The sequence below is a fragment of the Gracilinanus agilis genome, chromosome 3, assembly GCF_016433145.1.
Source record: "Gracilinanus agilis isolate LMUSP501 chromosome 3, AgileGrace, whole genome shotgun sequence".
Lineage (NCBI taxonomy): Eukaryota > Metazoa > Chordata > Mammalia > Didelphimorphia > Didelphidae > Gracilinanus > Gracilinanus agilis.
In genome coordinates, this window is record NC_058132.1 from 411,238,100 (window position 1) to 411,251,381 (window position 13,282).

The following is a 13,282-nucleotide window of genomic DNA, read 5'->3' on the forward strand; positions in this document are numbered from 1 at the left end:
GTTTTATATGGCATGCCATTTATATGGAGAGCTGTTCAAAAACCTTCGAATCAGCAAAAAGCTTGCTTTAATTGTTTAATTAATTGACTTGCTTTTATTTTTTATATCTAAACATGTTACACATGTGTCTTTTGGATGTTTTCATGTATGCACAATGCTCAGATGAATATGAGATATAAACAATTGCAATCTTCCATACCGTGAAAGTCTCTAGGAGGATTCATTCCATGCACACACTCTGAAAGAAAAAAAATAGTGAAATAAATGAGTTATATGAATAAAATGAAAGCTGCTGCTGAATTTATTGATAGTACATTTTCTAGACACTGGATTTTGCTTTATTTTAAAAATAAGCTAAGTTGTTTTTACCCCAATGCCAAACTTATTAGAATTTCTAACACAAGGTGTTTTGTACAGCACACATTGTATGATTTTGGCAATGGAGTACATTAAAAATAATTAGTAACATGCTGAATAGAAGTGAGCATGTATATATGCACATGATTATGTGTGCTTTAAGAAAATGCTTTCTATTATTAGCTACTACTGAATTTTTACCTTTTTTATGTTCTTATTTCTCCATCCATCTTTATCTAATACAATGAAAATTATTTGTATTTTAAGTACCTGCAACATGAGAAAACCTTAAGAATTCTAGGAACCAGGAAGTTTACTGTAAAATTTAAAATTAAATATCAACATCATACGAACAACTCAGTAAAACCTGGAAGATGGTATCATTAGATATATGGAATAAAGATGTTAATGCCCTTTAAAGCAAAAGAGCACATAAGCCCTTGTAAATAAATCTTCAAAGAGAAACATATTCATAATTTTGAGGTAATTTACTTGTTCACAGATGATAGTGACTGTTTAGAAAATTGCTTTTCTTTGCTTTCTTTTTCTTTCTCTTTTTTACTAGATGGAAAAATACTATTGAACCTGTACTACCTTTTTTTTAGACTATTTGCACATACTCTCAGATATAATTGCTGTTATTTTTAGAAGCAATTTTTCCATATAGCCGCTATTTTTGAAACAAACTTCAAATTTTATTTGGGTGAAAGATTCAAAAGGAGACACTAGATTGTTAATTTTATGCAAATATATCAAACAAAGTATTAAAAAGCGTATTTCTTTCCTTTGGCCATCTGTGTATGTGATATTATATTTTTTTCTTTATTTCTCAGGTTATATACTATAATGCAGGAAGAAAAGTTTCTCTTGGAAATTCTACCTTTTAGAGGTTGTCTTTGAGTGTCTCAAATATTTTTGTCCCAAAATTTGATACAAGTATGTAACACCTTCTCTTCCATGTCACCAAAATTTTATACCAAAGTCAATTATATTTTTAAATGAGGTACTTATTGGACAAATAAATAGAGATATTGCTACTATGACTACTAAGAGAGAATCATTTCAGTTTTCCATAGACTGATTTAAATAGGAAATGGAATAAGATTCATTTCTTTGTGACTGGAAAGAGTAAACAACTCAAATGAAGGAGTGACCTTTAATAATGAAAGATAGAAGGGATAAAATATGGATAGATAAAAGCATGCTTAAAGGAGCAAGGTTGTGGTGCATAAGCATATAAAAGGAGGCTACAGAGAAAAAAGGGAGAGGTAAAAGTAAAGAATTGCTTTTATTCATTAAGAATCATAAGGTAAGAAATAACAGATGGATCCTGAATTCAGATAATAAATTCAGTTCAGAAAGAGACTCTGAAATGTTGGGATAGATTAAACAACTGAAATGTAATTAAGAAGTACTGACAATGGAAGGACCAGCCCTGTAAAGTCCCCCACCCCCACCCTTTCAGTCACTATGAAGTGACAACTTGAGAAATGCAGAGATGTATAGTACTTTAAAAATAATGGGAGCACTGTTGAAAAGCAAGGACTTAATTGAGCAAAGCTAATAGTTCTATGATTCTAAGCTACTTTACAAAAGCACACAGGAGTCCCAAATTTTCATGGCTTTTTTTAAAGTGCAACACTGAGGAAGAACTATGTTTATTGTGATAGTTTGTTTCTTTGTGTTTATCTTAGTGGGAAGAGTGGTTAGCAAAATCTATGATACATTTTCCTTGTATGGATAATTTTGTGATAATATAGAACATATGTAGTGATTACAAGGCTACTCTTAACTGGGAGGATAAGTAATAGACTTAAGACATTCAAAGTGATTTCCACAAAGAAAAGGAAGAGAAAAAAAACAGTTTAAGATTCAGACTCTTCTGTACTTTACCACCAAAGAAGACAGTTAACTTAGGTATTTATTATACACACTCATAGTGAATATATTTCTATGGGTGGGTGAGAAGTCAACAACACTATGTCCTTTCATTCACTTCCTCTTCAGACTTTCTAAAGTAAGTACCATGTCTTAATATTTCTGTTCTTCCTTCTACCTACCTTTATAATATGAATCAGATAACAACCATAAAGTTCTTTACCATAACAGGCTCTTTATAAGCATTTTAAAGGAAAACATTTATTCATTTTTTAGTGTGAAAATTATACTTAGAAAATCAACTAGGTCAGATTCTAAAGCCCTGGAGAATACCTTCATAAAGTGATAAGAGCTGGTTAAGGCCAATTTGGCCATATTATTATACAGAATATTGAAAATATTGGCTTTGCAGTCTTAATTTATGCATAATGTCCAAAAGAAATCATTTTCTTATAATTAAAAAAATCCTTATCTTCTATCTTAGAATCAAGATTTGATTCTAAGACAGAAGAGTGGTAAGGGATGGGTAATTAGGGTTAAGTGAATTGCCCAGGGTCACATAGCTAGGAAACATCGGAGACAAAATTTGAACCCAGGTTCTCTTCATTCTAAACCTGATGCTCTATCCATTGTACTACCTAACTGCCCCTTATTTCTTATATGTGTGCACAAAATGTACACATATAAGTATATAACAAATATGTTCAAAGTAAATAGATGGTAATTGGTGGTGGTGGTAATCCTTCCTTTTGAAGAAGACCAATGACATCACTGGGTGATAATGACCCAAGGAGCCTGAATTATATCTAAGTGAGGCAGAGCCATCCAGAGTCATCAAAGTCAAGTGGCAAAACAAAAATCGGGACATTGTGGATGGCCCAGGACAGAAAGGATGACCTTGGTGTCTTCCATGTCTGACCAACTAATAAGTGCTCCACAATGCTTGCTTTAGCTGCCTTCATGGCCATTGCCACAAATTGTTCACATCCCCCCAATTCCTCCAGGGAAAGTCTTCACATGATTGGGGTACATACCCCACTGACAGGTTTGAGGCACCCTCAACCTGGTTTAGCTTGTCTTTTAAGCTGGTTTTACTGGGATGTGGCTGCTGTGAAGGCTATGACTTTTTAGAGCCACCGTGACATTTGGGTGAAAAGTAGATACCAAAGGTGGATAAGCAGCCCTCAAAAATGGCCAATAAACCTTCACACCAGAGGTGCTAGCCCTAACCGAATACCCCATACAGGTGAGAGGACAAGGAAAGGACACGTATAGCTGAGCTTTGAAAGAAGCTAAGGATTTTAAGAGGCTTCGCTGAGAAGTCAGTGCATTCAAGCATAGGGGACATAACATTTAACAGTTACATATAGAGACACTGTGCTAGGCACAGATTAGGCAAAGACGAATCTAAACCACTTCTATCCACAGGAGTTTGTAATATACTTGGAAAATAACATGCACACAGAAAAAAGTAAATATAATATATGTGCCTACTTGAAATTATCTGTCTTCCATACTTCCCTATTTCTGTTAAATACACCACCATCCGTCTGGTCTTCCTAGTTTTGAAGCTGAAGTATTACTTCTCATTCTCTTTCACCCCACATATCTAATGAGTTGCCAAATCTTTTTGTTTCTACTTTCATAACATCTTGCTCAGTTGATTCTTTTTCTCTACTCACAGAGCCAATACTTTGATTCAGGCCTTATCATATTTCGTCTAAATTATTTCAACAATTGGTCTTTTTGATTCAAGTCTCTCTCCATTCTACTGCATCTTCCACATAAATGTGAAAGCGATTTTCCTTAACCTTAGAACTGACCATGATTCTCCCTTACTCAGTAAACTCCAGTGACTCCCTGTCATTTCTAGGATAAAATATAAACTTCTTGTTAAGCCTTTAAAGTTCTACTTAGCTTGGACCCAACCTGCCTTTCCAAATTCAGGCGATGTCTTTTTTTCCCTTCCTGAGTGCTTCAATCTAATCAAACTATGTTTCTCTCTGTCCCTCACATATGATACTTAATCTCTAGAATGCATTTTATACTTTCCATCTTATATACCTGGAATGCATTCCTTCCTTTCCTTTCTCTTTCTTTAAGATGTAGCCCAAGTACCATTTTCTATCTACAGACTAACCTGATCTCCTCCAAGTATTAATATTTTCCTTCCCAAACTACTTTGCATTTAACTACTCAACAAATACTTGTATTAGTCTCTTTAAAAAACTGTATATGTTCTTGTGGTCTCCCCAATTTAGAATGTGAGCTCCTTGTGAGGATAGTTTCACCCTTTATATGTATTCCCAGTGACTAGCACAGTATATGGCACATAGATGATACTTAATATATGTTGTTATTTTATTGAAGATACTTAAGAAATGGGAATACATATGTAAGAATAGAAACTACAGCTCTATGCATAGCTGACATTTTGGCTGGTTGAGTGGGAAAGTAAGAAGCTTCTTGAATGTATCTAATAGTGACAAGCATTTATATGGCAATTGCTTTGCTAGATACCAAGAATAAAAAAAGACAAATACAAGAATGTCCCTACTCTCGAAGAGCTCCCATTCATGTAGGGGAAATAGCAGGAACACATATAAGTAAATACGAAATGCGGTCAGAGAAAATACATGCTAATTTGTCTTGGTAGTGGTGGTGAGGGGGGAAGAGGGAGCACTAGCAGCTCAGGGGATAAGGAAGGGACTCGAGTAGCTGAGCTTTCAAAGAAATTAAGGACTTTGATTTTGGGCAGCTAGGTGGCACAATGGACAGAACACTAGGCTTAGACCCAGGAAGACATCTTCATGAGTTCAAATCCAGCTTCAGACACTTACTAGCTCTGTGTCCCAGAGCAAGTCACTTTACTCTCCCTGCTTCAGTTACTCCCCTGTAAAATGAGCTGGAGGAGGAAATGGCAAAGTACTCCAGTATCTTTGCCAAGAAGACCCCCAATGGGGCCTTGAAAATTTAACATGACTGAAAAAGGACTAAATGACAATAAAGGGATTATGAGAGGCTTAGGTGAAAAGGGACTGTATTCCAGGGAAAAATAATTCAACAGATAACTTATAAGAGGCCCCAACTGTGGAGACAAAGACCAGTCTAAACTTTCTCCATCAATGGGAGTTTATGTTCTATTTAAAAATAACAACATGCATCTACATTAGTAAATATATGCCCAGGAAACTTGTTGCTTGACTGAACCCTGATCATTTTCTCAAATGGATTGCATGAATAGATGAAAACAGTCTAAGGTTGCTTCCTGAAAATAGAGTGATGGACTAGAAGACTTTTAGAGTCCTTTCCAATCTCTGATTCAAAATTCACCAACTTTATGATCGGGATGATAGAAACATTTTAAATGGCTATGAATATAAAATGATATAGTCAGAACAAAATTCACTTTTAATGGAAAATCTCATACCTGTCTTTTAGTAATTGATTGTACTCTGAAATATCATGACATTAATTAACTGAGCAGTGGCTATTAAGCAATGCATCTTCACAGAACAGTGCATGTGCCCTTTTAGTCCTGTGCAAACAGTCATAGAATTTCACCAAGGCATCTCTCGATTGAATCAGAAATGTAAGCAAAACAACAATCAACAACAATTGAATTGCAAAGCCCTATTAACCAGGATCAACACCACTAATGCATTTTCACAGCCACACCTGAAGCCACAAGTTAATCTTTATACATTGTTTCTTGTCCACTTAACATTTCACGAGCCAGTGATTGCTTAGTCTGTCCTTTGATGTTTGGGATTCTGACATATTTCAATAGCTTTTCCACTAGCAAAACTGCTTTATATGAAATCCATTTTAATAGATTCTTATAGGTATATAATGAGATTCACAATCCATAGGAACAAAAATTCATTTTTTAAAGGTCTTAAAAACAGATTTTATGTGAGAATTATTAAATTAAATATTTATATTCCCTAAAAGATGAATTCCTTTAAAGTTTTTTTGGGAGGGTGTGATAAAGCAAAAGGTATGATAGATTCCTCAAATTTAATTCCATTTAGTTCAATTCAATAAGTCTTTATTAAGTTTCCATTATGTGTGAGGCACAAGAAATACAAACACAAAAAATAAAATAGTTCCTACTCAAGAAATTTACATTCTGTTGGAGGAAAACAAGTGAAAAGGGATAAAGTCAAAGTTTATGTAAAATACACATAAATCATTACCTGGGATGGAGGTAGGCCATCAGTGGGGCAGCAAGGTGGCTCAGTGGATTGAGAGCTAGGACTAGAGATGAGAGGTCCCAAATTCAAATTTGACCTCAGACACTTCCTAGCTGTGTGACCCTGGGCAAGTCTCTTAACCCCCATTACCTAGCCCTTACTGCTCTTCTGCCTTAGAACCAATACACAGACCTCCTCTTAGCAGTACAGAGCTCAAACTGTACTATTTAGTAGTAATCAACACAACATTTTGGTAGGGGCTAGGAAAAAGATTGGTGGAACATTGGAATAGGTTAGGGATAAATGATCTTAGCAATCTAGTATTTGACAAACCCAAAGATCCCAGATTTTGAATAAGATTACTCACTATTTGACAAAAAATTGCTGGGAAAACTGGAAAACTATGGCAGAAGCCAAGTAGAGACCAATATCTCACACCCTATACCAAGATAAGATCAAAATGGGTATCTGAGTTAGACATAAAAGGTGATACTATAAGTAAATTAGGGGAACATAGAATAGTAAACCTATCAGATCTATGAAGAAGGGAAGACTTTATGACCAGATAAGAGATAGAGAATATTGCTAGAAGTAAAAGGAACAATTTTGGCTCTGTTAAATTTTAAAATTTACAACATTTAAAACATTTAAAGTTTAAAAACCAATGTAGCCATGCTTAGAAGGGGAAAAACAAACCAAGAAAAAAATTTTATAACAAATTTCTCTGAAAAAGGTTTCATTTCTCAAATATATAGAATAAGTCAAATTTATAAGAATACAAATCACTCCCCAATTGACAAATGGTCAAAGTATATCAATAAGCAGTTTCAGATGAAGAAATCAAAACTATCATAATCATATACAAATGTTCTAAATCACTCTTGATTAGAGAAATGCAAATTAAAACAACTCATAGGTACCACCTCACACCTATGAAATTGTCCTATAGGACAGTATAGGAAAATAATAAATGTTGGAAGGGATATGGCAAAATTGGGACACTAATGCATTGCTGGTGGAGTTGTGATCTGTTCCAACCATTCTGGAGGGCAATTTGAAATTATGTCCAAAGGGCTATAAAACAATGCATGCCCTAGGTCAGTATCCCAAAGAGATAAAAAAAAGGAGAAAGGACCTACTTATATAAAAATATTTATAGCTTCTCTTTTTGTAGTGGCCAAGAATTGGAAATTGAAGGGATGTCCATCAGTTGGGAATGGCTGAACAAATTGTGGTATATGTTGGTGAAGGAATACTAATGTGCTGTAAGAAATGATGAACAAAATGATTTCAGAAAAAAAAGTTGGAAAGACCTACATGAACTGATGAACTGATGCAGAGTGAAATAAGTATTGTACACACAGTAACTGCAGTATTGTGGAATGATCAACTGTGATAAATTTAGCTACTCTTAGCAATACTCAGATCGAATTGCTTGCCAGCTCTGGGAAGGGAGAAGGAAGGGATGGAGGGAGACAATTTGCATCATTTAACTTTGTAAAATTTATATGGAAATTTGTTATTACACGTAATTGATAAAATAAAATATCTTTACAAATTAAAAAGAAGGTAGGCCTCCTTTAACATGAACCGAACAGAATCAATAGAGGCCATCTAGTTCAACCCACAAATAAAAGGATTCTTCAACCTCTTCTTGAAGACCTTCAAGAAAGAGGTATCTAACATGTCTGGGGTCATTCATTCTAATTTTGGACAGTACTAATTATTAAGAAAAGTTCAGGAAGGAGGTCATGAAGATTTAAACTATGTTGGAGATATGTGAATGAAGGAAAAAATGGAAGTATTGTGGAGGTAGAATTAATAAGATTTGGAAGCCATTTCGTTATGAAAAGTAAAGAATGACGCATGTTGAGAACCTGGGTGCCTGGAAAGATGGTTGTGACCTCAATAGATATAGAGAAGTTAGGGAAAAGAGAAGGTTTATAGGAAAAGATTAGATCTGTTTTAAAAAATATTGAGTTTCAGATGCCTATGATATATCTAGTTGTGTAAATATTTTTTCTCAGAAGTGGTTAGTAGTGTGGGACTGCAGTTCAGGAATAATTTCTTGTTTCATTTGGTAGGCGTAAATCTTAATACATGTTTAAATGATATGGACTCCATTCAGCACATGGGAAGTCTTTTGAAGTATCCCATGCATAAAAAGACAGAGAATACCTTAATTTTCCTAAAAAAGAAGGAAAATAGGTACTACACTTTCTCTAAGTCTAATTATGTGATTCTTTTCATTGGGTTCTTTTGTAGTCCTGATCTGGTTCTCTGTGCCTATTGCCCTCTGCTTCACCTCTCCAAATCTTATGGGGTAGTACCTTAACATCAAATACTCATAGAAAATGGAAGATGGTCACTCTTAATTGAATGTACTCTTAACTGACCTTTCCACTCTTGCAGGATGAAATAAAAGCAGGTACTGAGGGGACTATAAAGTAGAATTTAGAATGTGGATGTGGTTGGAAACTCTTTCATTTAAAAAAATATTTGTTACATTAAAATACCCAGATAACTCCCTTTCTCCCTCCCTTTCCCTCATTAGAGAAGGCATTATTTAACAAAAAGATATATGTATGTATAAAACAATGTCTTGCTTATTTCTATTTATCAGTTCTTTTTCTAGAGGTGGACATATAAAGTCATTCTTCAAACAGTATTTTTTTTTGCTGCTCAAATTCTCTTGAGTCTTCTGTTTCACTCTTTATAACTTTATATAGGTCTTTCCATTTAAAAAAAATTAAACCAGTTCGCCATTTCTTATGGGACAATAATATTCCATTACAATCATATGAGACAACTTTTAGCCATTCCCCAGTTGATGGGCATCCATCCTTTCAAATTCCAGTTCTTTGTTACCACAAAGAGAGCTGCTATAAATATTTTAGAACATATAGGTTCATTTCTTTTTTCCTTGATTACGTTAGGAAATAAACCTAATAACAAAATTGCTGGGTCAAAAAGGATACACGGTTTTATTACTCATTGGGCATAATTCCAGATTGCTTTGTCATAGGGTAAAATACATTTTTTTCACATTGAGTTAATAAGTTTTTTTAAGTGTACATCAAGAGGCCTCTATGAGAATTAATATAAAAATGCCATCTTGTCATTGTCTAAGAGTTTGCTTAGCTACTTAACTATTTAACAATGCTGTTCTTTCTCTTTTCTTGAGGACTATTCTTATAAAGGTCAATGATGAATATGGTGTACACATTTGATGGATTTCTCTGCTGTTAATCTGGACTGCTCCACAGCTGTGTTGTGGTATCTGAACAACCACAGGGCTGTTCCACTGCTACTCTGCTATTAAGCTGGGTTATTTCTCTCTTTAACTGGGCATATTCCTTGTTGGCAGCTGTAGTCTTGGGCTCTTCTAACTTTAGAATGTTTAGGAAAGGCAGACACCTGCCTTCCCAGGATTTAGGTGGCAATTTGAAGAAGCAGATCCACTCCATTCTTCCCCACTTTTCAGGCAGCAAGTGAAAGTAAAGACTGAGGTATAGCCTCCCTCTTCCAAGCTACCTCCTCTAGACAATGCAGAAGTCTATGCTCTGGCTCTGTTATTTTCGTTGACCAAAATTTTCTGGTTCAGAAATTGGTATTCACAGTACTTCTCTCTCTAAGTTTATCATTAAATCCTCACTTATAATATGACGGGTATAGATCTCAAAGTGAAAGCTGGTGTTTGATCCTTTCTGCTCCCTCTTCTTTTATTATATTTTATTTATTTTTTTTTGCAGTTTTGAAATTCTTTATTAAAAAGTGTTGTATGTGGTTTCCAAATTAAATTGCAGCCCATTTGTAGATAGTAATGATTTTTCTCTGCTGTGATTTAAATGGAGAAATTCAATGATTCGCTAATTATCTTTTTTGCCCCCTCTTCTTTCAACATCACTAAGTAAGGATTTTACTATGAATGATAGTAGAGTAGTGACCCTCCCTTTCTACCCTCCTTTTTGGAGTTTTTTTTTTAATTAGTTTTTTTAAACTCTTACCTTCTGTCTTAGAACCAATACTGCATATTGGTTCCAAGGCAGGAGAGTGGTAAGCGCTAAGCAATGGGGGTTAAGTGACTTGCCCAGGGTCACACAGCTAGGAAATGTCTGAGGTCAAATTTGAACCCAGGACTTCCCAGCTGTAGGCTTGGCTCTCAATCCACTGAGCCATCCTGCTTGGAGTTTTAATCAGTTACAACAAGCTGCTTGTTTGGCCTAAGGGTCACATAAAACTCACATCCATGTGATCTCTTTCTTCTTTTATGTACAAAAGCTGTTACAATCACAATATCTCACAGCCCCCAATTAGGAAATTTCTCACATTCAGAGAGTGGTTTGGCTCTCAGCCCAAATTCAGATTTTTATTTATCTCTATCTGGCCTCTGGCCTTTTAATATTTGGAACAAAACCCAGAAACTAGGTAAGAGATGTGAGTACATTTTATATTATAGTATCAGTTATTGAACAGGTGGGGGAATGGAAAGTTGGGGAACAATCAGTCCTCAAAGTGCATCCAACCAGTTACTTCAGCCTGAGTCTTCTGCTCAGAGATGCTTATAGATGCCTAATGACCCTCTTGCATTTGTTCCTTCTCTGCCTAAGCTCAGCCCTTCTTTCATTTTTTTTCCCTTTTAATTTCTTCTTTCATCTTTGTTGCCTCTGTATTGCCAATTCTCTACAGATCAACTTCTTTAGACCTGGATTTCTTTGGGGATGGTATTTCCCTGCCACTTTTTAGTTCTTGAAGTCCTCCTTCCTTCCCAATTTACACATCTTAAAAAATCACGTATATGCTGGGATTAAAGATTCCTTTTAATACTACTTATGGAAGTGTGGCACAGTAGAAAGAACTTTGGACCTGGCATTAGGAAAAAACTTGGCTTTGAGACTTGCTTCTGATTATTTTTAGCTCTAACCTTTGCACATATACTCCCCTCTGAGCCTCAGCTTTCTTATCTGTAAAATGGGGGAAATTACATACATATTTGGTAAAGTACATATTTGGTACTAGTATATATTTGGTAAAGTTGCTTGCAAAAAAGAAAAAGCACTATAAAAATGTCAACTAATTTCATTAATGTGCGGAGAGAAAAGAATTGATTTGTTCTTCTCAGGGTGGGATTCTATTAGAGAAGGAAAACCTTTAGGAGTTTAGAATTAGAGTTCAGAATAACATCTCAAGGACATTTAGTTATTGCCATAGACCCAGTGGGTTGAGAGATCTCTTACCTCAAAGAAAGCAAACCATTAGGCTAACCTACCTCCGTGTCTCCTCTGACCTTTAGAAGTCAGAAGAGTCCCTCCTGAAGACGTGGCTACTCCTCCATAACCTACCCACCTACCCCCCCACCCCCAACCTTCTCACCTCTCTCCTCTACCCCTTTCCCCACTTCATGGAACTCGTGATGGGACTCATGCTGCGGGGTGGGGGTAGGGCGGGGAGCCTAGATTGTGTGTGTGTGTGTGGGGGGGCGGTTTGCGTCAGGAAGCTATAAAATGCTGGTATCTGCACGCCGGCGTGGGGCATCGCCATTAGGGCATGACCCATTCTGTTCACTTAAACCCTCTCTATGTCTTTAAGCCGCGTCGTCTCATACAATTCGGAAGAAAGGGTTTGCTAAATTCCACTGGAGGTGGGCTAGGGAACGAAAGGCAGGGCTCAGACACTTCCCAGCTGTGTGACCCTGGGCAAGTCACTTGACCCCCATTGCCCACCCTTACCACTCTTCCACCTAGGAGCCAATACGCACAAGTTAAGGGTTTAAGAAAAAAAGTGCAAGAAGTAATTATCTTTAATATTCCAAGAATCAAACATTTTACTAATTTGGATAGCTTTACCCCCCCCCCCCACTTCAAAACAGTGAAATTACATTTACATTACATGACCACACCCATACTCACAAGCATATATATAATTATGTATACAAATATTATGACATAAGCTAATAGCATGTTTGCATAAGGAAAAGAATTAGAAAATAGAACTAGATGTCTTTAGAATGAAGGTCTTTACTAGTTACAATTTTAAAAATAATTTAATTTAATTTATTTTAATTAATTAAATTTATGTATTTATCAATCAATCAATTAATTATATTTTATTTATTATTGCTTTACTTATATGCTTTATTTATTTGTTTATGGTGCATGCTTTATTTTTTTTGTTGTTGATTTACTATGAATGTTTATACTAGTTTCAGCTTAAATGTTTTTTCATTATTTTCATTATTACTATTATTAATGTGAATTTAAATGTATTTAATGTCTACCTTCAAAAGAGCTCAAAATCAATATATTAGTCAGTCAATACATATGTATTAACCACCTATTATATTCCAAGCACCCTACTAAGCACTAGGAATACAAAAAGAGGTGGAAGACTCTAGGAGAAGACAATTCAATGGGGGAGACAACTGGCAAATGCATGTGTTGGGCAAGCCTTCCTTGTAGAAGTTGGAATTTTAACTGGGACTTGAAGGAACGAAAAACCAGGTAAGCCAGAAGGAGGAGAAGACGGAACATTCCAGAAATGGAGGCCAACAAAAAAAAAAATGAAATGCTTGGAGTCAGAGATGGAGGAACGGCAAGGAGGCCAGTGTCACTGGATTCATATAGATTTACTTTTTGGTATATATACTAGGTTCACGCCCACGCTCACACACCCACACCCACACACAGGCTCACCCCCACGCTCCCGCGCTCTCTCTTTCTCTCTTTCTCTCTCTCTCTCTCTCTCTCTCTCTCTTTCTCTCTCTCTCTCTCAATCTCTCTCTCTCTCTCTCTCTCTCTCTCAATCTCTCTCTCTCTCTCTCTCTCTCTCTCTCTCTCTCTGTCTCTCTCTGT

The 13,282-nt window shown here is 35.8% G+C and overlaps 1 protein-coding gene across 1 annotated transcript in view; it reads right to left on the reverse strand.

Moving 5' to 3' along the window:
- Window positions 1-13,282, reverse strand: part of RUNX1 (RUNX family transcription factor 1) — a 353,640-nt gene that overhangs the window by 136,943 nt on the left and 203,415 nt on the right. Inside the window, exon 3 of the mRNA XM_044670241.1 lies at window positions 200-238. Within this exon, the coding sequence (XP_044526176.1) occupies window positions 200-238 (39 nt within the window). The remainder of the gene's footprint in view (window positions 1-199; window positions 239-13,282) is intronic.